This window comes from Zootoca vivipara, chromosome 10 (genome assembly GCF_965207765.1).
Source record: "Zootoca vivipara chromosome 10, rZooViv2.hap1.1, whole genome shotgun sequence".
Lineage (NCBI taxonomy): Eukaryota > Metazoa > Chordata > Lepidosauria > Squamata > Lacertidae > Zootoca > Zootoca vivipara.
The window spans coordinates 29789148-29812734 of record NC_142593.1 but is presented as its reverse complement, the minus strand read 5'-3'; the positions used below and the strand labels follow the sequence as shown (position 1 = coordinate 29812734).

Below are 23587 nucleotides of genomic sequence, written 5' to 3'. Positions count from 1 at the left end.
CTCTAAGAAACCGGAGAAAGTGAATGGTATCTTCCTGGTGCTCCTTTTTATATAATAAAATTCTCATTGCAACCCATTTCTTTTTCTTATTCTGAGAGAACTTATAGCATGAGAGTTGGTTTTTTTAAAAAAATAAAAAAGTAATCTTCAGGGCCAGTGGATTTTATAAGCTCATTTTGGCTTATACTCTCATATATGCCATTCTCCCCAAAGACTTACCTTCTCTCTGAATATTTCTTTCAAGTGTTTATGCGATGCCAACTGAGCCGACTACAGAAAGGGCAGGCAACAGATGAATGGTTTCAGCTCAGTTCACACATACCTCTGAAAGGTATTGAACCAGGCTCTCTGCGTGTCCGTGCAAGATATTCTATGGAGAAAATAATGCCAGAAGAAGAGTACAGTGAATTTAAGGAGGTATTGAGTCCCTGCATTTTAATTTGAAAGTGGCTTGAAATAAATATTAAAACACTTTAAAAAGTTGCCTGTCAGCGCCTGAAGGCAAGGGTGGGTCTTCCAAAGAATATATGCTCTTTTATAGCTTGCCCAGAAGGTGTTCGAGGTAGATTTGTGCCCCTCATAAATTACATAGCCTTTGAAAGGAGAACTTATTTATTTCAGGAAATAATTGCACTCTTTATTTTGTGGTACGCTCTTGGAGTAAGTTCATAGTTACTGTTTACTTAGCACTTTGCCATCTCTGTTTTTCAGTTGGTCCTGCAAAAAGAGCTGCATGTGGTCTACGCTTTATCAATCGTATGTGGACAGGATCGAACACTGCTCGCTAGCATTTTACTGAAGATTTTTCTTCATGAAAAACTGGAGGCATTATTGTTGAGAACACTAAATGACAGGGAAATATGTGTGGAAGGTACAGTATAAGTATGTTACTGAAAATAATTTTTCAAGTCATTCCCCTCCTCCATTTCCACTATCCATAAGCATTTGCTTCTCAATTATCTTATTTCCTCATTTAAATTCAACAGAGCTGAAAATTTAATATTTATATCTGGTGGGTTTTTGTTTGTTTGTTCAGATGAAGCCACTACCTTATTCCGTGCCACCACACTGGCAAGTACACTTATGGAGCAGTATATGAAAGCTACAGCCACGCGTTTTGTTCACCATGCACTAAAGGACTCTATTTTAAAGATAATGGAGAGCAAGCAGTCTTGTGAGGTAAGAAGTTATGGCTAATGAACTACACCACAAACAGTTTCAAAATGTTTGAAAAATAGGTATAACTTGGGTCCCTCCAGAATGCTTAGCCACAGAGAAACCTTGTGACGTAGGTCAGGCATTTGCAGGTCACACTAAACCACTGTTTCATATGATAAACACGGTGAAGGATGAGTTGCAACAAGTCTCTGGTTGCATACTACCCTTTTTCCTCCCACACAGCTGGAATGAGGTTTTGCTAACTGCAGTTTGTCACGTCATCCTGACCTAATGATGGCAATTTAAAAACAGATCATCTTCAGAAACCATGCTTTGAAGCTGGTGTATTTAAACTGGCTGTATCTTATATCAGCTGCATTTCTAGGTCCTGAGAACTTGCCACACTATGGTTAACTAAAAGTGGAAGCAGAAGCTCCTGCACTCCTCTGCCCTGCCATGGGAAAGGAGTGTGAGAGCCCTGCATTTACTGCAACTTGTTCCTGCTCTTGCATATGAGACTAAAATATGGTTTAGCATAGGCATCCCCAGACTTCGGCCCTCCAGGTGTTTTGGACTACAATTCCCATCTTCCCCAACCACTGGTCCTGTTAGCTAGGGATCATGGGAGTTGTAGACCAAAACAGCTGGAGGGCCGCAGTTTGGGGATGCCTGCTAAAGTTTAGCATCATGTGCAGAGTGGACTGCTGAATCACCCAAGACTGTGCTAACCCAAGAGTGGTTTTAAACCTGACGAGCAATTGCTATATTATGCCTTTGAACTGTGTAGTCAACGATGGTTTTATCTTTTGTCAGCATTTCAAGTATCTTGCAATAATAGGCATGCTACTTGAGGCTTTAAGGAGATTGGAGTGAATAATATCATAGAGGTTTCTACAACCTGTGTGGTGGCTGCTGAACCTAGGAGTCCTAGATGCCACCAATCAGTCTAACCTTTTAAAGAAACAAAGTAAAAATAAAAAAAAATTCCTTCCAGTAGCACCTTAGAGACCAACTAAGTTTGTCATTGGTATGAGCTTTCGTGTGCATGCACACTTCTTCAGATACCAAACTTTAAAGAAGTGTGTTTGTTTTTACGTTGAGTAAACTTTGCTGGTTATCTTTTGAAGATATATTTCATTTATGTCTTACGGCTCTACATTTCAGTTAAATCCTTCAAAGTTAGAAAAAAATGAAGATGTAAATACTAATTTAATACATCTGCTGAGTATCCTTTCGGAGCTGGTGGAGAAAATATTCATGGCTGCAGAAATATTGCCTCCGTAAGTTCACCAACTTTTTTAAAAAAACCTCTTTAGAACTTCCCATTTCAGTCGTATATCATCCTTTCTTGTGATAAAATTAATTTTAAAAAGTTTTATTGTTTGGCCAAAATCTTCATAGTACCCTATTGGCCTGAATATAAGCCTCACTTTTCCCCCCAAATTCCGACTGTGAAAAGTGAAAGTGCGGCTCAAATTCGCGACCTTACAAAAATTGCCTTATACAATATCACTGCCGAAACAGACATACGGTAAAACGGAACAAAAAATGTTTATTGCCGATTTGCGAGCTTGAGACTGTTCATTTGCCATTTACGGGTGTGAGTGCCTGCAGAATTGTAGCAATTGAATAGTGATTTGCTATTTTAGCAATTGTATGTTAACTTTTGCAGGCTTGCAAGATTAAAGGCTTAAATTGACTGAGAGTTACAATTCTACCAACTGCAGCGATTTTCAGTCTGTAACCCAATTTAAAGGGAGTGGCTTATATTCGGGTATTGTCTCCTCCCCCCCCCCTTGGAGAGGATGAAACTGCAAGATTTTTCATTATCATAGCAGTAACATTGTCATTGTTTTAAATTAAAAATAAATGTTTATTAAATGCTCCCACCCCCAGAGCTTATTAACTCTTTTCTAACAATTCTTGTACAGGTGACATTGTAATATAATGTAGTGCTTATAGCACATGTATATGGAACATTCATAAACAGCTCCGCTTCACCATAAATTCCATGAACTAAAAGTAGAATAAATCCTTGTTCTAAGCCTGTCACTAGATGTGTAGTTGCATAAGTAATATCATATGTATGACGGGAAAAAACAAACAAATCCAAGTTGATTTAGAAGTTGTTAGTTATATTGAGTTTTCAACTGTTTCTTGTTCTTGCATAGCCTGAGAAAAGGCATTTTTTGTTGTCAGGACTGCAAAAGGCCTAATCCCCTCAACTAGGTGCTGTAGTCTTCTGACCACTGCAATATGCCTGTTATTTAGATTATTATTTTTTTAAGATACATGAATCTTGAAGCGATAGGTTTAGCTTGTACAGTCATACCTCATGTTACGTTCGCATCATGTTATGTTTTTTCAGGTTGCGTCCTGTAGTGACCCGGAAGTACCAGAAAGGGTTACTTCCGGGTTTTGTCACTTGCACAGTAGTGCTAAGTTGCGCTTCGCGCATGTGCACAAGCGCCAAATCACATCGCACACATGCGCAGATAGGGCACTTCAGGTTACGAGCTTTTCACGTTGTGAATGGGACTCTGGAACGGATCCCGTTTGCAACTGGAGGTACCACTGTACTTTGTCCTAACTTCTTCCTTAAATTGCAACAAAAGATTCCCCTTACTCCCATTATCAATGGAATTGGCACTACTACCAGTACAGGCTCCACATAACACCCGTTCTGTATTTGTAAGAGCTCATTTAGTGTGGCAGCACCTACACTTTGGAACTCCCTGCCTATTGAAATCAAGCAGGGGCCTTCACTGTACTCTCTTCACTGCCTGCTAAAAACATTCTTATTCACACAGACTTTCTCAGATGCTTAGAAAGCAGAGGTAATTTTTATCTGTTTTAGTATTTTAACTTGTTAAAATACTGAGATCATTCAGTGATCTAAGGTTGCCAGGAACAGTATCCTTCAGCCACCAAAAGCCTGGGTAAACAGGAATATTTCAAATTCCTCTGAAATCAGTAACAACAGAGAGACAGATGCACCTCACCAGGGGAGGCATTCCACACATGGGGAACCATAACTGTAAATGCACAGTTTAGTAATCTAAAGTAATTTGATATGCTAAGGTTCTTAATTGTATTATTTTGACAGGACATTGAGGTATATTTATGGCTGTTTACAGAAGTCTGTTCAAAACAAGTGGCCAGCCAATACAACCATGAGAACAAGAGTGGTTAGGTAAGGTGTTCTCTTCTTTACTGTTGTTTTTCTTTAGATGGTGCAGCTCAGAACATATGCTGCAGAGTGGTGACATATTTTCAAAGCTGATTTCAGCATCTCACAACTATGTTTAGAACATTGTTGTTTCGTAGTTACTGCTAGAGACATACTGTTGCTCATAAATACCACACCAAACTTAAAAGCAACACGGCAGCAATAAGCAGTATGTAATACTACAACCCAGCAAGACAAGCAGTGCTGCAAACCAGTGTAAAGAAAGGAATTCAGCAGTTGGTTCTCAGAGATCATTAAAAAAAAATTTTTTATGTCCTTGCCTTCAAAATACCAACGAAGAAAGTGGTACAAGCTTCCCTTGTAAAGGAGTTACATTGCATCAGGGAGCAGCAAAAACAAAAAAGACTCTACCCTGATGGAATCCAAAGTTCTTAAGATCATGAAGATTCATATTGGAGGTTATTAAATTGGGCAGGTTCTATCTACTTACTCCACAAGACATCCTGGAAATGCAAAGTGGTAAATTACCATGAGTGCTTGTAGCTACTTAGTAAACTGGCTGTCTAAGTGGATACAAATTACAATTTTACTATCCATTCACACTTGATAAATTGTTACTTTGGCAAGATGATAGATTATCAGATTACTCTAGTGTGAAAGATCTTCCCTATTGAACATCTTTTTGGACTTTTGTACTGTATTGTCCTGCCAAGTAGTAGAGAATTTACTGCATACCAGGTACAGGGCTGTGGTGAAAAAGTCCTCTATTTCTCTAATATTTTTGATTGGAATTGCCATGGGCCACCTTATGAGAAAAGGTAACCATGAGTTTCGAATAGAGTTCTTATTAATCAATGGTATCATTTGCAGTATTTTCAAAAACATTTTAGTGATGTTTGTGATCAAGTATCAAGTCAATACATGCTCTTGCTTCCCTCTTTCAGTGGTTTTGTTTTCCTTCGGCTGATCTGCCCTGCCATTCTGAATCCAAGGATGTTTAATATCATCTCAGGTAAGTTCTTTAGATACTGATAAAACCATCTATAATGTTAAGATAGCAAGTTGTCTGCATTTAGTTCTTTATACACTGCAGAGAGAATAAATTCTGGCTGCTTAGTATAGAACTGGGATGGGTAGCCTTTTTGAGGTTGAGGGCTGCAGAGGAAAGGGATTTAGGGCTGCATAATGGTGTTGGGCCATCAAAGCCCAAATGCACATTCACACAGGCAGAAACAGCTTCCCCCTACTAATTCCATTCATTCAACCATCACCCACTCATTACCTTTCCTGCACATGCACACACACATTTCCCTTGCCAGCCGCTCCACTGTTGCCATCCTCTCTTCGCTGAACGCATTCCCTCCTGCTGCAGCTGCCACAGTTGGTCCTGCTGCCACTGAAGGAAAAAAATGGCCAACAGGCATTAGGGCTTGTATTAAATATTTTGTGGTGGGGTGGACTGCATATGAACCATCAGCTATCAACTTTAAACCACTACTTTGAACCTTTCTGAATTCCTTGTTTAGAGCTACTGGAACTTTTAATTTCCTGTTGCTCCCCCACTGGTGGAGACTTACAAATCTGGGCAGGGTTGGGCAGAATGATGCCCCTCCCTCTTCATCTAAACCCCCTCAAGCATGGGTAATCATGTTCCCTATTATCTTTCTTTGTCTTTCTTAGAAGAGGATGTCCTCTGGTTTGGGGACTGTGCTTAATCAGCTATGACTGCATCACTTGAGGTTGTGGTGAGGAGCTTGAATTGGCCGTAGGAGGGAGAGAGGAAGTGCTTTAGCTGCTTACATCTGTATTTTGCACTTCATTGTCCTGCCAGTGAGTCTGGTATCAACTGCTGTACTAGACTATAATCACAGTTGGCATCAATCGTAATTTTCAACTTGTTTATCTCAGATTCTCCTTCTCCCACTGCTGCAAGAACACTGACGCTGGTCGCCAAGTCTGTGCAGAATTTGGCAAATTTAGTTGAGTTTGGAGCTAAGGTAAATATAAATCTTATAAGTTAATTCCACCCCCACCCCACCCCCGGTTCTTTGCTCTCAGTGAAAGAACGTGTGTAATCATGCCCCCCTCTGCCTGTACAAGTCAGTATGAGTCTGGAATGACAAGAGGGGCCATAGCTCTATAACAGAGTGCACACAAGAGATCCTAAATTCACTCCCTGGCATTACCACTGAAAAGGATCTTTGGTAGCTAGGCAGGAAAGACCATCTGCTTGAGACCTTGTAGAGTCACTGTTGGTTGGAGTTAACAGGACTGGACTAAGTAAACCATTGACTGACTTAGTATGGGAGAGCTTCATTTGTTCACCTAGAATAGGCTCCCTTTCAATACAATTGGACAGTAGAGTCAGCATTGTAGATAGCAGGCATGTCCAACTGGTCAATCGCGATCTACCGGTCGATCGCCAGGGTGCTTCAGGTCAATCGTGGGATGAAATAAATTATTCAAAGTCCAAAATAAAAACAAAAAAGCTCAACAACTCTGGGCAGTGACAATGGATAGATAACTGCCAGTTTGTTTACACTGGGAGTAGATTGCAGTCTCTTGGTAGTTGGACGTGCCTGGTATATAGTACCGGTATATGTCAGTACAGACAGCAGCATTTGGAAACAGCATTTAAAACTCTCAAGTTATCTCCATTTCTAGCAAGGTCTTTGAGAGAGGCTACCACAGCTCATTTAAATATCAGGTTTTGTTCTTTCTGTATGTGGTTCCTCTTCTTCATCCTGACTGGTCAGAGAAAAGCCACAGCCATCAAGGAGATTATGGAAATACTGTGTTAGGGTAACAATTGTGCAATAGTTCAGCAGTAACATCCAGGCTTGATATGCTCTTCAATTGACTTTACTTGAAGATGACATAGAAGTAGGTGCAAAATGTCACACCTTGCCTTGGTCAGCAGTCACATAGTGCAGCTGGTGCAAATAAAGTTACAAATACAAATAAACTAATTGCCAGTTTGCTTCCATGCCCAATTTAAAATCCTGATTTTTAACCTTGAAGGCCTTGCACAGCTTGAAGTCTTTCTCCCTTAAAGGCCATTTCTCCTCAATTGAAATGACTCACTAGTGGGGCAGACTGGTTTTCCTGTCTGCTTTTGCTCCAGGACAGATTTTTAAAGTGATGCCAGGGTTAGGGACCTTTCTGCTATCATCTCAAAACTTTGGAACCTCCTCCTAAAAGAGGTTAGGACTGGGGTAGCCAGTGTGGTTTTCTCCATACACTATTGGACTGTAACTTCCACCAGCCTTAGCCAACATGGTCAATGATCTGTAGGGCACTCCATGCTGGTTATCCCAGGATTAGGAAGATATCAACATTGTCATCAGTTTATAAAAGCTGTAAAACATAGTGCTTTGTCAGATCTTTAAAAGAATTTAAATTTTCTGTAGCAGGTTTATCTTATGTGATGTTTTTATTGTAGTTTTCAATAGTGTTTAAATTATATTTGTGTTTTATCATACACCAACTTGAGCATTGTGGAAAGTGGTAAAAAATAATTCAGAAGCCATCACATGGAGAATTAAAGTGATACAAATTTTGTGATTTTATTTTAGGAGCCATATATGGAAGGTGTAAATCCTTTTATCAAGAGTAACAAACACCAGATGATCATGTTTTTAGATGAACTTGGGGTAAGAACACTTCTTTCTGTAAACATAGACTATAAGTATCTGCTTCAGAAAATAAGGGGGGGGGGGCTATAAAAAAGAGCTTTGGGAACCATATCTCAACCATTTCTGGCTTCCACAAATTAAAACAAGACAGATAAAATGCAAAATGCTAAAAACATATAAAAAAATCAATGTGAAAAATAATTAAACTCTTATAGAATTGAAACGATATAAAAAACAAATCTATTAAAATACTGATAATAAGCACAAATAGCACAGCACTGTTTAAAACGCCATTTTCTTAAGAAACAGACAATTCCCAAAGGCCTGTTGGGATAAGTCTTCACCTGCTGGTGGAAGGAGCCAGTATGTATCTCTCTAGGAAGGGAGTTCCAAACTCTAGGAGCAGCTATTGAGAAAGGCTTCCCATGTCCTCACCAAGCATGCCTATGATGGTGGCAGGACTGAGAGAATGGCCTGCCCAAAGATCTCAGAGCAGAGACAGGAGGTATGGCTCCACTCCTTTCTCCAATGTTTGTCAAGGAGAAACATCTGAAGTACCTGTAACCCGCCAGATGTTGCTTGGCTGCAGTTCCTTTAAAGTTTAAACCCTGCTCATCCACCATGCTGGCCGGGGTTGATAGGAACTGTAGTTCAACCAAGGCTGGATGTTGTTCATCCTTGCCATTGAGCTATAACACCTAACCAAAAACTAGTTCATTTCTCTATGTAAGCATAGCTGGGCCTCACTTCTCTCTATGCTTAAGAAGCTATACTCCTGCTTTACTGAAAATTGCATACATACTCCCCTGTCCCTTGCAAGCCAAAGCTGTCAGGTGGGTGGGACAAAAAAGATGTCAGGTGATAATCGTCAACGCATCATGCAGGGCTTGCAAAGTTCAGTTTAATTTTCACCTATGGACTATGTGTATTCGAAACAAGCATTCTCAATGCTCTTTAGGTGTTATATTCCCTGCAAGCAGACGGTAGTGGCTGCACTCCTTCTCTGAATGGTAAACAGTATAAGTTTTCTTCAGCTACCATGATACTGTTTTATGAAAGGTGGTTCTAAACATTGTTATCATTCTTGTTCTAGAATGTACCTGAACTTCCAGACACTACAGAGCCCTCTCGAACTGACTTGTCACGTGATCTAGCAGCCCTCCATGAAATTTGTGTGGCACATTCAGATGAGCTTCGAACACTCAGTAATGAGCGAGGGGTAATGCAGGTAAGAGCTGTTATAGAAAGAGGGTGTTTGCTGATAGTTACAGCAGCGTTGGTTTAACCTGTAGCCCTCCCTATGCTGTTGGATTATAGCTCCCATCATCTCTGACTATTGGCCATGCTGATGGGGCTCATGGAGTCCAACATTATCTAGAGCAGGCACCCCCAAACTTCGGCCCTCCAGATGTTTTGGACTACAACCCCCATCATCCCTGACCACTGGTCCTGTTAGCTAGGGATCATGGGAGTTGTAGGCCAAAACATCTGGAGGGCCGCAGTTTGGGGATGCCTGATCTAGAGGGCCCTGAGGACTTATAAACACTAAAATATAGGGCTGCAGTTGAATGCACAAAAATATAGGGCTGCAATTGAATGCACAAAGTGTGAATGTATGTTAAGGATGCAATCAAAGTGTTAGACATGAAGGAGTTACTTTGAAACAGTTTAGTAGAAAAGTATTTGCAGTGGTGGTGCATTTTGAGAGCAATTATTCCAATTATTATTTATGCATAAGTTATGCTGCCTGACCTACTTATTTAAATGTTTACATAACAGCAAACAGTAACTTGTTTTCCTTGGATTCATTAAAAGCTGTAGAGCAAATTCCAGCATGGTAAAATTTACATATTTTACTATTCAGTAACTATTAACATATTTAGCTATTCAGCTGGGCTACAGGATTTATGAGTTGCATCTATGGAAAGGAAATCCTAAGGACAAAGAAATAAAATAAGTTTACATTTCAAGAAAAGCTATGAACCAATCAGGAACAAGTATAGTTATTTTAAAACATACATAAAAACTTTGCTGATGAGCTAATTATTTCCCTTTTTAAAACAGCATGTGCTAAAGAAGCTGCTGGCAATTACAGAACTTCTTCAACAAAAGCAAAATCAGTATTCAGTGTCTAACAGCATCAGGTAGCAGCTTTCTGCATGTTCCAGCATGTCCAACATGACAACTTTCACCAATATCACTTCCTTTTTGCTCTTGCCAAAAATAGCACACACATTTCCAGTGATGTGTGAACTATGCAAAAAACAAAACAAAGAACCTGTTGGTGACTGACCATAAGAACAGCTTTAAGCTATGTGTGCAGGACACTTGCACTTTCTTCCACTTGGAACCAATTTTCACAACCTCTGAGCCTTGGTGTACAGATCACCTTCCACAAAGAAAATACTGTGACTGTCTCTTTGAACTTTCAAGTTATTTCAACACCTACAATTGCCAAAGTCTTGCTGTGTTTTGGATAAAATTAGAGTCAACTGCCAAGGAAATGTTTTGACAGCAAAGTATAACTGGATAGAACACACGTCTTACTGTAATTTGATTGGTTACAAATATATTAGAACTGTTCAACCACTTTAATTTGTATTTACAGCTTCCAGAGTTTGATAGGAAATCTTTGCTGTACACTTTTTATACCATTCTATTTCTCTCGTTTAGAGTTGTGCTGAAAGAATATGCAGACTGGATTTTGTCAGCTTTTTTTTAATGTGCCACATTGTTTTGAATAATTTTCCATCAAGGACTGTATATCCAGATAAATCATGATGCTTTTAAAAAAATGTTTACAACAGTAAATAATTTGAACTCAGTAAATTTATTGATCATTGTATTAGGCATGCATGCATTATTAAACAGTTTTATAGCATACATCTGGCTGCTTTTTCTGCCTAGTGATTCAATATTTAGATATTTCCAAAGAAGAAAAAGACAGTGCCTCTAGGTGATTAGAAAATGATTTGTCTTGCCTGCATTTTCCTGTTTTTTGTTTGATCAGTTCTGATCCAGTCTCAGTGCTGGATCAGTATGAAGTACCGTATGAACAATAAATAATATTTTTTGTGTGGAAAGAAAGAGGCTAGAATAAGATCCCCCAACCTAACACAACCTGCCAGCAAACCAAACCTCTTCAGGGGTTAAGCCTCTTGCATACAATGCAAAAACAGCACTACTGTAGCAGGAGGAACCCGTGAAGGAAGTATTCTGTCCCCAGGTGTTCTATTCTGCCAAAGGCTGAGTTCAAAGGATTAAGCCAGTAGTACCTTCAACAGGGACAAGGGTGAACTATTGCTGCCTGAAAGTCTGTCTTTCTCATCACCACAAATATCAGAAACTAGTGTATTTCAAAAAATTCCAATGTATCTCAAGTAATACCTATGAATATGTGGTGCTTAAATTTTAGATATTTTGACATTGCTTTTAAGCTTTTGGTTGGTATACAAAACATGCTACCAGGAAACAGGTTACAGCCAATTAAAATCCAAAAGAACAGTGACAGTTTGTAGCAATACCATTGAAGTAATTTCAAATATTCCACCCACTCTGTAAAATAACTGCTTTATTTACATTAGTAATAATATCTTTTTCACTGCAGTAGTGGAATGTGCAACATGTTCTCAGGCACTAAAGTTCCATTTAAGTATTCGGGATTTCATCTGTGGAGACATCCAGTCAGTCTATGAAATCATCATCTGTCCATTCATCCTAAACGAAAGAAAAGGAAATCCAATCCTTCAACTTGTTAGGGTGGGTTTTGGTTTTTTTTGCACATCTTCTATGAATCAAGTATGGCTGACGGGGAAATTTACAATTGCAAAATTTACAAGTATACAATCTCAGATTCTATGTTTGCCCTTACTGAGGATTAATGTCCTGTTTGATGTAAGGCAGAAAACAAATATAAACAATGTGTAGAAGAAAGTATCAATCCAGTTTAGAGTTATCTGGTGACATGTCTGTTGTATGAACAACAGATGATATAAGTATGTACTTAAAAAACAACAACAGCCCAATCCTATGTAAACGTACTGTCTGCTGTAGTGCAAGCAGTGACTTCCACAAATTAAGCTAAACCTTGATCAGTGCATTTGACAGAGGTTAGCGAAACATTTCTGCATCACCTTTTATTGTGCCCATGAACCAAATAAGTCTTACAAGATCCTAAGTCTTAAACAGCACTATCAGTACAGTGCTGTGTTGTGGTCAAGGAAGCATAGTAGTACTGTACTGACAAACCACCAAGGCTACTTATCAACTCTGCCAGTGATACAATCTTTACTCCGGTACCTATGAACCTCTGCAACCAGCAAAGCAGGTACAGTCGTACCTCGGGTTACGACCACCTCGGTTTGTGAACAGTTCGGGTTACGAACTGCGCAAACCTGGAAGTGTTTTCACCGCGCGTGTGCAGAAGCGGCGCGCGCGATCGCGCAATATGCGCAAAGATCGCGCTTTGCGCATGCGCAAAATGGCGGCGCCCATCGCGTTCGGGTTACGAACTATTCGGGTTACGAACTGCGATCCGGAACGGATCGCGTTCGTAACCCGAGGTATTACTGTAACTGAATTTGGCCAACTGCAGATAAGGGGAATAAAAGTACGTCTAGAAGATTCTGCCAATTAATTGGTTAGATTATCATCATTATCAAAAAGATTAAAGTGTGCTCCCTGTTAATTGGCATTATCTATTCTAAGGCGGCAGATTTCCAAGAAGATGCATGTTGTGACAATTGCACATAAATTTGCATATAGAATAGTCTGAGCAGAAAACACACACTAAGTTTTCTGTTCTCAAACATACACAGATTTAGCCAGTTACTCAAAAGTACACAAATCCACTAACCTCCTCCATTTTAGGTTTCTTTGTTACGTAGTCTTCATCTTCATAACCTTTTCTCTTCTTTCTAAAACCAACCCCATAATACTAATATTAGACAGTATGTTCCAGTTCTAATAAGGAGATCCTTTTTCTTCAACTTCATATTTTATATTGGAGAAATTGGTATGACATCTAATAAATGATTGAAACCTTTTATTGGTATTTGAAGTGAACTGACTATTCAGCACTAGAGGCTCCTTAGAGCTATTGATAAAACACATTTACAAGAACCAAGTCTTGCAGCTTCTTAAACAGATTATCCACAGTTGTTTCATATATATCCATATGCTGTAGAATAAAATTCTAAACGGTGAGGTCAGATGAAAAATGTTCAGTATGCCACATTCGTGACAGTTACATTAAAGCTTATGGAAAACAAACACAGTGAATACAACTGAACTTTAGGATAATTATTGCAGGCTCTTCCCCACTTTCATTTCCCACTGACCTCATGGTTCACATTTGTTCTCCACACCCAAGGATATATGTTGTAACTTCTTATGACGTGAACTTCAGGTACGGGTAATAGCTAGGATCCAAATAGGTGCTCTTCCACTAACAGATGTGCTAGCTTAGATTCAGTGGAGGAGTGCTGCATTAATAACTCCAAATCCAATGTAGTTCTATTTATGTAAGACTGCACAAGCACTTTCAATACTTTGTTCAACTGGAATTTATATGCTATTTGCAGTCTACTATACTGCAATCCAGCCCCCAAAGCATTGCATGAAGTCATCTGCTAGCTTCCAAAAGAGCTTGTGGAATAGCATTATATATATTTTTCCTATTGCTACTTTCCCCCCCTTCCACCCACATTTCTTTGAATCCAAGTCAATACTTGTCTGAGAAGAAATTACTAATGACTGGAACAGACCCTGGCTTCAAATCCCTGATAAAGTAAGATTATATCATAACATTTGCACAGCATTTCCTGGTAATCAAACTTTTCAAAATTAGCTTATTGGTCCTCATACAATATATGCTGTCATAATCATTCACTGAGGTACAATGTAGCTTTAAATTGTTACTTACACATTCGTATTAAGAGCAAGTTCTGGGCTGTGACATTTCTCTAACTTCTGTTTTAGAAGAGCAACTCCTTCTGGATGAGGTAGTTCATATTTCTTTACCAGATTTTTCATGCCTACAAAGGAGCAATAAAACACTTTCAAAATGCTTTAATTAAGTGTACTATATACCAATTCATCTGAACCCCAATAAGATATGTACATTATCAAAAGTAGATCCAAAAGAATTCTAGTGATATAGGTAGCCTAATCACATTCCCATCCTCACACCCATACCCAACCGATTAGATATGGCACATTCCAACTAGTTTTGATTCTACAGACCTGGCTGTAAAGCTTTGTGTGTGTATGTAAGGTTATAGCACAACAGGGAATGTTGTGTGCCTGTCTAAATATGATCTAATTGCTGTGAGTTGTACATGAAGCTGAGGAACACTTTAGCCAAGTTATGTCTGGGGAAGGGGCATTCTAATTTTAACAAAAAGTACACCCGGCTCTCAAGAAGCTAGACTACAGCGCAAAATACCTCTTGTAGAACAAGTATTAAAGACAATTGAGATGCGCTCCAGATTTCTTTGAAGTTCCACAGACAAAGTCTTATCTTAAATTTGCCACATAACACTCTTTCCCCCTTTACAGAAGCTAAGATTACAGTTGTAAGACACTCAGCTGTCATCTTATATCAGAGGATTTATGCTAAGGAATGTCAAGACACAGCAAAAGTGTGAAGTAAAGAACTACTAAACTAGTTGTTCACATCACATTTTTTTGGATTTCCTGGAGGATAATGGATCATGCAGAGTTAGCACTACTGTCCCAGGGAAATCTTCAGATGCAGGCATATTTTGCATATCAAGTCTTCAAAATACAGATCAACTGAAGGCTGTGTTGTCTTTGATGCAAGCATAAAAGCAGAATCAAGGACAGCCTTGCAAGCACCAGTCTACTGAAAGACTAAAAACACATTTTTATGTGCCCTGGACTACAGGCTGGAGGCTATGAACACCGTTAAAGGCAGAATAAGTTATCAAATATCCCCTTTTACTTGCTTATGCTAAAGACAGCTACCAAGTTTCATTCTTCATTTGAAACATTCCCCTTGCTTTGCTGAAAATTCTGGTCTCACTTGACCTAGAAGACATTGAGTTGCATCCATCACTATCTTCATTCAGGACAGGCTCTTTGATCCAGAGGGGCTTCCATAAATGGAATGCGGATGGAGACAATTTTTGTGCATTCTCCCATTCCTGTGCCAGCACTCACGTTGTTCCAGAGACTCCCCAAACCCCCTAGAGCAGATTTCACAGGCTCAAGGGAAAGGGATAAAACAGTGAAGATTGCTGATTGGCAATGGGAACGAGTCTTCAAATGATGTTGCTGTAACCCAACAGTCAGCTGATTGGTGGTTACAGCAACCTCCTTTGAAGTTAAGAGTCTGTTTTATAAGCAGTGGGAATACAATTGTGCTAATAACAGAATGGACAATGGCTCTCCATTTTTATTTTTTGGACTCCAATTCACATTTAGCCCCAACCAGCATGGTCACTGTTTAGGGATAATGAGTCTCCTATTCCAGCAACATGGAGTTTCACTAGTACACATCCCTGAACTAAGCCATATTTCTTTTCTCCTATCACTTTATGCCATTTCTGGGGGAGCAGAAGGGACAAGAATTCCCACTTAAGTTCCTTTTTATTAAAGTTTAAATATGTCTCCCAATTATTCAAAAAAGTAAAAAAAAAAATCTTCCAAACGGATAAAGGCTTTTGCAAGCCTCTTCCCTTCTGTAATAGGAAGCATACTTTAAAATAAATATGTGTATGCTACCTCTTTCTCAGCATCTTTACTTACATTTCATCCCATCCAGTAACTGGGAGAGGGAAGCTTTGTTCTCTTTCAGCATTAAGCATTCTGACAAGTAACTGTCAAAAGATTGTGAAAATTAGATCTCAGTACCACTGTTTGGATGCAGAGAAAAGTGAACGGCTATGAAGAACACTTACATTAGCATACACCCCATAAAGAGAATGAATGACATTTTGCTAAATGTTAGGTGATGGAAAGGAATTTTTCAAAATTATATTTAAAAAAAAAAACTTAGCACACATTATAAAGAGTAACAATACAAAAGCCAATGTCAAAAATGCTAAAGTTAAATTAATGATGATTAGAATTCTCTACAGCAATTTCTTTCATTCTCAAAAAACCCCACCCCCCTCCAGAAATCAAATATAATCTTCTGAAAGCAAAACAATGGTATTCTAACATGAAGTAGTAGTCTGGAAACATGAGCTTCTTTTGATAGTGTAAGATAGATGTTTTTAAAAGCTGTAAAAGTAATCATTTTATAGGCAGCTGACATATGACAAGTTGAAGGAACAAAAGATTTAGGGTTGTATGCAACTAAATCATTGTGCACAGATAATGACTTCCACAATTGACAGGGAAGGTTCCCCTCTACCCCCACCCTGCACCTCCCTCTCTGTGCGAGAGAGTTGGGGGAAACCCCAGTGCAGGTTTGTGGGGGGAGACATAAAAGTTTCACTTATACTCACATACAGAGTTGGAAGGGACCCCAAGGACCATCTAGTCCAACCCCCTGCAATGCATCATTCTGCACAGTGATTTAGTTGATACAACCTTATACTCACATACAAAGTTGGAAGGGATCCCAAGGACCATCTAGTCCAGGCATCCCCAAACTGCGGCCCTCCAGATGTTTTGGCCTACAACTCCCATGATCCCTAGCTAAGAGGGCCAGTGGTCGGGGATTATGGGAATTGTAGTCCAAAACATCTAGAGGGCCGAAGTTTGGGGATGCCTGATCTAGTCCAACCCCTTGCAATGCATCATTCTACACAGTGATTTAGTTGATACAACCTTTATTGCTGGGGGGGGGAACCCATCATAGTAATTTAAATAGTGAAATGGTAGGATTCAATATGCAATTTTTCTTCCCCCCGCCACACATTTACAGGTCAAGCAGCTGATCAGGTTGGCCACCAGTGTTTGAATCTGTGTGGATGATTCTTGAACACTAAACTCTTAACCCATGTTGACGCAAAGTCTTAAACACCACCACAGATACAGCTTTGGAAGGATGTACAACGTTAGCACAAAAACCTACTAACTTAATTTGTATGTCCAATTTTTGGAATATTATCTACCTTTCCATATTAATTCCTGCCCTCGATGCGCTGGACAAGATGGCAGTGAGAGCAATCTGAGACGGTGTATAAAGAAGGCAGGCATCTGTTAAAGCAACCCGATTGAGAAAGTCATCAGCAGTCTTCCTCAGTGTCTCAGGATTCTCAAGCAATGGGTAACGAGTCTAGAAAATATGCAGAATTCCTGAGTTCATTCTTATGAGCTAAAGTATTTTAGGATCAAACAGACATGCTGTGATATTTAAGAACTAATCAGCTCTAGCATGGTGCTCAGTACTATTAACGTTTCAACATTTTACAATAGTTACTGCCATCTAAGGTAGATTTGTTAAGCAACAAAAATGATTACCTTTAGATCAATCAAGAAGCCTTCAAATGGTCTGTAAGGGTTGTGCACTATGAGGTGGAAGTTCAGTTGCTGTATAAGTAGCAGCTCATATTCCAAGATCTGTTCCAGGGCCTTTTCCTGTCCTACTGCACTTTCACGAAGGTTGCCCACGAACTGTGTACTGGACACATTAAATTCGTCTACTTTACATGCCAAGAATGCACATGTTAACCTTAAAAACAAACAGCAAACACATTTGGTTCTAAGGAAGGCCATTATATATCAAGATAGTAAGTAGCCTAAATACTAGGAAACAAGAGAAAGCTCCCTCTAATATAAAATCCAGCCCCAAATCCGTAGAAAACTTTTAGAACTTGCAAACTATCAGCAAATATCCAAAGGAAGAAAGTGGACAGAGACAGTTTTACGGGGCAGTTGTTTACCTCGAGCTGACCTGCATTGTATACTGGGGTAATAGAATGTCTCAAACAAAACCATGTGGCTTTAGTCTGCTTCCCCGTATTACTTATTCCTGGAAATGCCTGTGGTTTTTATCCCAACCCAATACATTAATTCTTTTTTTAAAAAAATAATCTGGTATAGAAAGCTTTGGGGAAAATGTGTGGTCAAATGTACCAAAATAAAGCTATTAGCATGTTTTAGCATGAAAAAAACACGTGAGACTGTTTTGCCCTGATACATTTATCTAAACTAAAAACAAAAACAAAATCCACCCCATTTGAAAAATTCAGTTTGGGGACATTGTTTACTACCATTTAGATGATAATAAACTTGGAGAACAACATTGCTGCTCTACTTCTGTGTAAATTCTGCAAGTGCATCTCAGAGTGGATTTTGGCCCTGCTTTTTCATGTGATGCTGTAACTAAATTTTTGGGATTAAAAAATATTCCATTTGTAGGATTCAGCTTGTTTTCCTGGGACTTTTTCTGTCCATGACATTTTCTGCCCATGACAACTGTAAATGTTAAGTGGTTGAAATGTTTACAATGGTGCTGGCAACAATATCCTTAGAGAACATAAGAGAATTCCTGTTTGGGGAAAATAATTAAACTAAATCACAAGGGTATCCATTACTTACATAATAACCCGAGGATGATACTCCATCACTGAGTTATTGAGGTAAAAACGCTTGAAGTACATGCAAGCTGATCCCTAAAAGGAAACTATAATCAGAAAGTTCATTCACGCAATAGCATGGCTGTTGTTCTGTGCTGCCACATAGAACACATCATGATCAAATAAATACAAAATAAAAAAGACCAACTAAGTTTTTATTTTGGTATGAGCTTTCGTGTGCATGCACACTTCTTCAGATACACTTGAAACAGAAGTCAGTCCCTTATATATACACCACCCTCTGTATATATATAAGGGACTGACTTCTGTTTCAAGTGTATCTGAAGAAGTGTGCATGCACACGAAAGCTCATACCAAAATAAAAACTTAGTTGGTCTTTAAGGTGCTACTGAAAGAATTTTTTTATTTTGCTTCGACTCAGACCAACACGGCTACCTACCTGTAAATAAATAAAAGATATGCTGGGCAAGTCAACTGAAAAACAAAGTAATGCACAGGTTGACCCAATGTGGGAATTACAATACAATGTAGCAGAAAGTTCAAGTTCAGAAGAGCCAGAAACAGGGGATAAGCACAAGGGGATAACACAAAGGCCACTGCCAGTTCCAACTGGTGTGCTGGCTAATCTACTTGATGTCTATAAAAACTCAAGATGTTAAAGGAGCAGTTTGAACAAAGTCACTCGAATTTCCCTTCTAAAAAGCTCATTTGCATTAGTGTTCCTGCCCCTCTTTGACTCAAAAGAAGAGTATTCCTGAGACAGTCTCCACAAGCACCATAACACCCACATCTTTTATAGTGCCCTCAGATGTGCTACATTCTTCAAATATTCAGGGTTGGTACTTTGTTTGCTTGTGCACACCACTGGATCCTGGCAGCAATGAAACATGGCCTTCTTCGGTGGAGATCGAGCGGATGACAAGACTGATCCTAAACATCTGCTGCCTTGCATCGAGAGTAAGGAAAAGGTAAAGGGACCCCTGACCATTAGGTCCAGTCGTGACCGACTCTGGGGTTGTGCGCTCATCTCGCATTATTGGCCGAGGGAGCCGGCGTATAGCTTCCAGGTCATGTGGCCAGCATGACTAAGCCGCTTCTGGCAAACCAGAGCAGCACACGGAAATGCCGTTTACCTTCCCGCTGTAGCGGTTCCTATTTATCTACTTGCATTTTGATGTGCTTTCGAACTGCTAGGTTGGCAGGAGCTGGGACCAAGCAACGGGAGCTCACCCCGTCACAGGGATTCGAACTGCCGACCTTCTGATCAGCAAGCCCTAGGCTCAGTGGTTTAACCACAGCGCCACCTGGGTCCCTTACAATGCTCGTATTTGCCCCTTAATATGTGTGTCTAGAGGCAGACAGGCATTGCTCAGTTATGATGGCATGGGCATCGTGGGCATTATAAATGGCGGGTGGGAAATATGCAGTCCTCCAGATGTTACTGTACTACAACTCCAATCATACCTGACGAGTGACAATGCTGATTGGGGCTGATGGGAATTACAATACAGTACAACAATATCTGGAGGAAGTGTTTCCCTGTGTCTAGTGTAAATAGATACTGTTAAACATTACTTGGTGACAAATAACAGTTCAGGGACTTTAGATGCAGGAGGAATGGCCCCACAGTAGGTGGATAAAGTTTAGGGGGAAAATGGGGAGTGGGTGGAAAAGAATGAAATGTTATATATATGGTACCTCGGGTTACGAACGCGATCCGTTCCGGGTCGCAGTTTGTAACCCGAAAAGGGCCCGAACCGCCGTTTTGCGCATGCGCAAAGCGCTATTTTTGCTATTTTCGCGCTTTGCGCATGCGCAAAGGCGAGCGGCGCTTCTGCGCACGCGGCAAAACTACTTCCGGGTTTGCGAAGTTCGTAACCCGGGTTGTTCGTAACCCGAGGTACGACTGTACATACATACACACACACACACACACACACACACACACACCAATAACACCCCCCCAAAAAACCCCTACATTTTAAAAGGGCATAGGATGTCAATCGAATCAACCAAAGGCCTGGTTAAAAAGTGTCATTAAGCATAAATATTTTTACAAAAAAAGAGGGCTTAAAAGTCAGAACAAATACTGCTTTCTCCAAGAGAATGTTGGAAACTCACCACCACAGATCTAGGCATCGCCGGCTTGAAAACAGTGCAGAAATCCAATAACCTTTTTTCGTAGTATTTACAAATGGTCAATTCTTCATGCGGCTCAAGAAGAAACGGGTCTGTCTGTTGAACCTTGTGGGAGAACAAAAATTATCTTAACTCTAATCCAGTGGTTCCCAAACTTTTTGGGGCCATGCCCCACCTAAACATCTCTCAAATCCTGATTGTCCCCCCGCGCGTGCCATATAATTCTTATTATTCAAAAAGTGGAGGAAGCCTAAAAGGCCATTAACTGTTAAAAATTCATTCTCGAATTGCCCCGCCCCCCAAAAAAATCAAATTTCCCCCCGTGGGTCGTGTGCTCTAATAAGAGCCGCCACCAACAACATACAAAGGTTACGAGTTGTAGTCTATTAAATAATAAATACAAATCACACGCAGGACGACTCGGCGTTTGGGCAGCCCGCGCCCTACCTTCCTATTGGCCACCGCTTTGCACCGGAACTTGCGGTTGGCGTCGGCCCGGCGCCGGACCAGCTCCTCTTCGCTGCCGAAGGTCCAGCGCCGCCGCTGCGTGCTGCTGTGGTACATGGCCGGCGGCCGCGGCAAGAACACTGTCCCCGAGTGAGGCCAGGGGGCCGTTGCCCGACTAAGCGCCGCTGAGGTAGCGGCAGACGGCCGCTTCTCGCTTCCTACGTCTGCGTCGGCGCCGCGAACCTCCCTTCCGTCGTACTCCCGGCGTGCCCCGCGCCAAGGCCGCCGGCGCTGCTTTTTCCCGGCATGCGCATCTCCCTCAGAAGCGTCGGAAAGCGCTTTTCGCCCAAAGGGGTACGAGAAATTCTTGGCTCCACACTTCCGGAACTGCCATATGCGGGGCAGGAGAGCACAAAAAAAACCCAACCTGATTTAAAACTGGGTGGTCGAGTAACTTGGGCCGTGTCCCGAAGGTTTGAAACAAGTGGATTTGAACAATTCGAACGTTAAGTTCTATCGATTTCTGCACGTTGAGTGGTCAGGCTCCTACTGTTTCTCCCATTGAAATAAATAGCTGCAATCTGCTGCCCGAGGCAGTTGCCTCACCTTGGCTTGCCTCCGAGAGCGGGCCAGCCCTGATGGCTACATTCAGTTGAATCCCATTACTGAGTGGCTAGTTTTTCTTAATTCTCCGGTGCAGAGTGCAGCAATGCCCCAATCGCGATAGTAAGCTGCCATTTACGCGCAGCCCCCCCTCCTTATGGTGGCCCTTCCATTTGAGCTCTGCCATCGGCGAGGCAAGAACAAAGAGCAGCCGCTCTAAACACCTCGCCTCCGCTCTGCGCATCTTCTCCCGCTTATTTACATCGACTTCCCAGCACGTTCAGTTCGCAACCTGAGTATTTTGACAGTTGCACCGAGTCTCTTGAGCCTCGCACCCTCCAGGTGGGGGGGGGCGAAGTGCGCTTTACAAAAAAAGGGGGCATTCTGGGAATTGTAGTTAATAAGAATGGCGAGTAGGCATTTGCTGCTGCGTCAACGACAAACAATACCAATGGAGATAGAAATGTAGAGTAACGCCGCTTTTCATCTGGCCGTGATTATGTGTGGGCGCAAAGCGGCGTTGCATCCCGCCTTTCCTCAGAGTGGGTTAAGTAGGAGTGCCTTGTTGGAATGTTAGTACAGTAGTTGGATCCAGAGGGAATTTAGACAGTGTGAAAGAGGCGTGACTCTGGGAATGCTTGGTGGGGAGGATAAGCCCCACGTAGATCCTCTACAGAGGATTGGGCTGTAATCTCTCTCTCTGGGAGGCGAGGAAAATAACCTTCCTCCTCTTTTCTCTTAGCAATTCGATCCTTGTTCTCACAGCAAAGTAAGGCAGAGAAAGAGTTGCCACTCTCGTTTCCAAAGTCAATAAATGCTAACGCTGATTTCTCTAGCACCTTAGAGACCAACTATGTTTGTCATCATTGCTATGAGCTTTCGATCTCTCTCTCTCTCACACACACACACACACACACACAAAAAAAACCTTTATATTATTTAAGCATTTTAACTTCGTGGCTCATCTCTATGTGTTTACTCCGAAGTAAGCTCCGGGTGGTGCTGTGGGTTAAACCACAGAGCCTAGGGCTTGCCGATCAGAAGGTCGGCGGTTCGAATCCCTGTGACAGGGTGCGGTCCCAGCTCCTGCCAACCTAGCAGTTCAAAAGCACGTTAAAAGTGCAAGTAGATAAATAGGTACCGCTCCAGCGGGAAGGTAAACAGCATTTCCGTGCGCTGCTCTGGTTCGCCAGAAGCGGTTTGGTCATGGCTGGCCACATGACCTGGAAGGTGTACCCTGGCTCCCTCGGCCAATAACACGAGATGAGCACCGCAACCCCAGAGTCGGTCAGACTGGACCTAATGGTCAGGGGTCCCTTTACCTTTAAGCTCCGTTAGGTTCAATGAGGTTTACTCCCAGGTAATTAAGTACAGTACATGTTTGCAGCTGCGGTTAACCTTCCCACGACTGTCTGTTCCTTCAAACAGATGTTGTGGTGAGCAAACACACTAGAATCCATGCCTTAAAAAAACAATTGTTGTTACATCTCAAAGTGCAGTAGGAGAGCTGCACAGAACAGCAACAGTTCAGCAGGGACAACAAGTATGTACACATAGCACAATCCTATGCACGTCTGCTCAGAAGTTCATTTCACTTTTAAATTGTATACCGCCTTTCCATATTACTTTGCACAAGGCGGTTTACAAGCTGAAGATACAACAAAGATTGCACACCTTGTAACAATCTGATCCAATGCAGAAATGTCATAATAGAAACGTAACTTTAAAATAAACAACTTATATCAAATCAAGTAATATTCTGTAATCCATTAGAATATAATACAGTAGTACACAATAAAATTAAATATCAGCAAGCAATAATTAAACAGAAATTTACTATTAACAATTACAACAAATAATTGCTAAACTATAATCAATAAAAAATAACAGCAAGTCACAGT

At 40.8% G+C, this 23587-nt stretch overlaps 2 protein-coding genes across 3 annotated transcripts in view; one reads left to right on the top strand and one right to left on the bottom strand.

Annotated features, from left to right (window-relative positions):
• The window catches only part of RASA1 (RAS p21 protein activator 1), a 51032-nt gene extending 40166 nt beyond the window's left edge, over window positions 1–10866 (top strand). Inside the window, exons 16-25 of the mRNA XM_035099549.3 lie at window positions 245–417; window positions 712–871; window positions 1037–1179; window positions 2323–2438; window positions 4265–4351; window positions 5293–5360; window positions 6257–6345; window positions 7924–8001; window positions 9077–9211; window positions 10048–10866. Of these exons, the coding sequence (XP_034955440.2) occupies window positions 245–417; window positions 712–871; window positions 1037–1179; window positions 2323–2438; window positions 4265–4351; window positions 5293–5360; window positions 6257–6345; window positions 7924–8001; window positions 9077–9211; window positions 10048–10131 (1133 nt within the window). The 3' untranslated portion in view covers window positions 10132–10866. The remainder of the gene's footprint in view (window positions 1–244; window positions 418–711; window positions 872–1036; window positions 1180–2322; window positions 2439–4264; window positions 4352–5292; window positions 5361–6256; window positions 6346–7923; window positions 8002–9076; window positions 9212–10047) is intronic.
• On the bottom strand, window positions 10795–21945 carry CCNH (cyclin H). 2 transcript variants are annotated; one of them, XM_088652901.1, is made up of 9 exons: window positions 21916–21945; window positions 20619–20741; window positions 18499–18572; window positions 17419–17629; window positions 17070–17233; window positions 15754–15824; window positions 13907–14018; window positions 12839–12899; window positions 10795–11700 (listed from the first exon to the last, which is right to left on the bottom strand). In XM_088652901.1, exons 1-9 carry the CDS (start codon window positions 21928–21930, stop codon window positions 11668–11670), a joined length of 864 nt encoding a protein of 287 aa, XP_088509027.1. In that variant the 5' UTR covers window positions 21931–21945; the 3' UTR covers window positions 10795–11667. The 2 variants fall into 2 exon arrangements, with proteins under 2 accessions (XP_088509027.1, XP_034955441.1); XM_035099550.3 differs by lacking the exon at window positions 21916–21945 and adding an exon at window positions 21084–21356.
• Window positions 21946–23587: the final 1642 nt, after the last annotated feature.

Bases quoted from the DNA above. Each gene is read 5' to 3' on its own strand.
- CCNH (XM_035099550.3), bottom strand. From the start codon at position 21,200: ATGTACCACAGCAGCACGCAGCGGCGGCGCTGGACCTTCGGCAGCGAA. The intron at 17,234-17,418 runs GTAATCATTTTT...CATATTTTCTAG, and splicing joins GCTTCTTGATTGATCTAAAG to ACTCGTTACCCATTGCTTGA. The intron at 12,900-13,906 runs GTAAGTAACAAT...GGTTGGTTTTAG, and splicing joins CTTGCTCTTAATACGAATGT to AAAGAAGAGAAAAGGTTATG.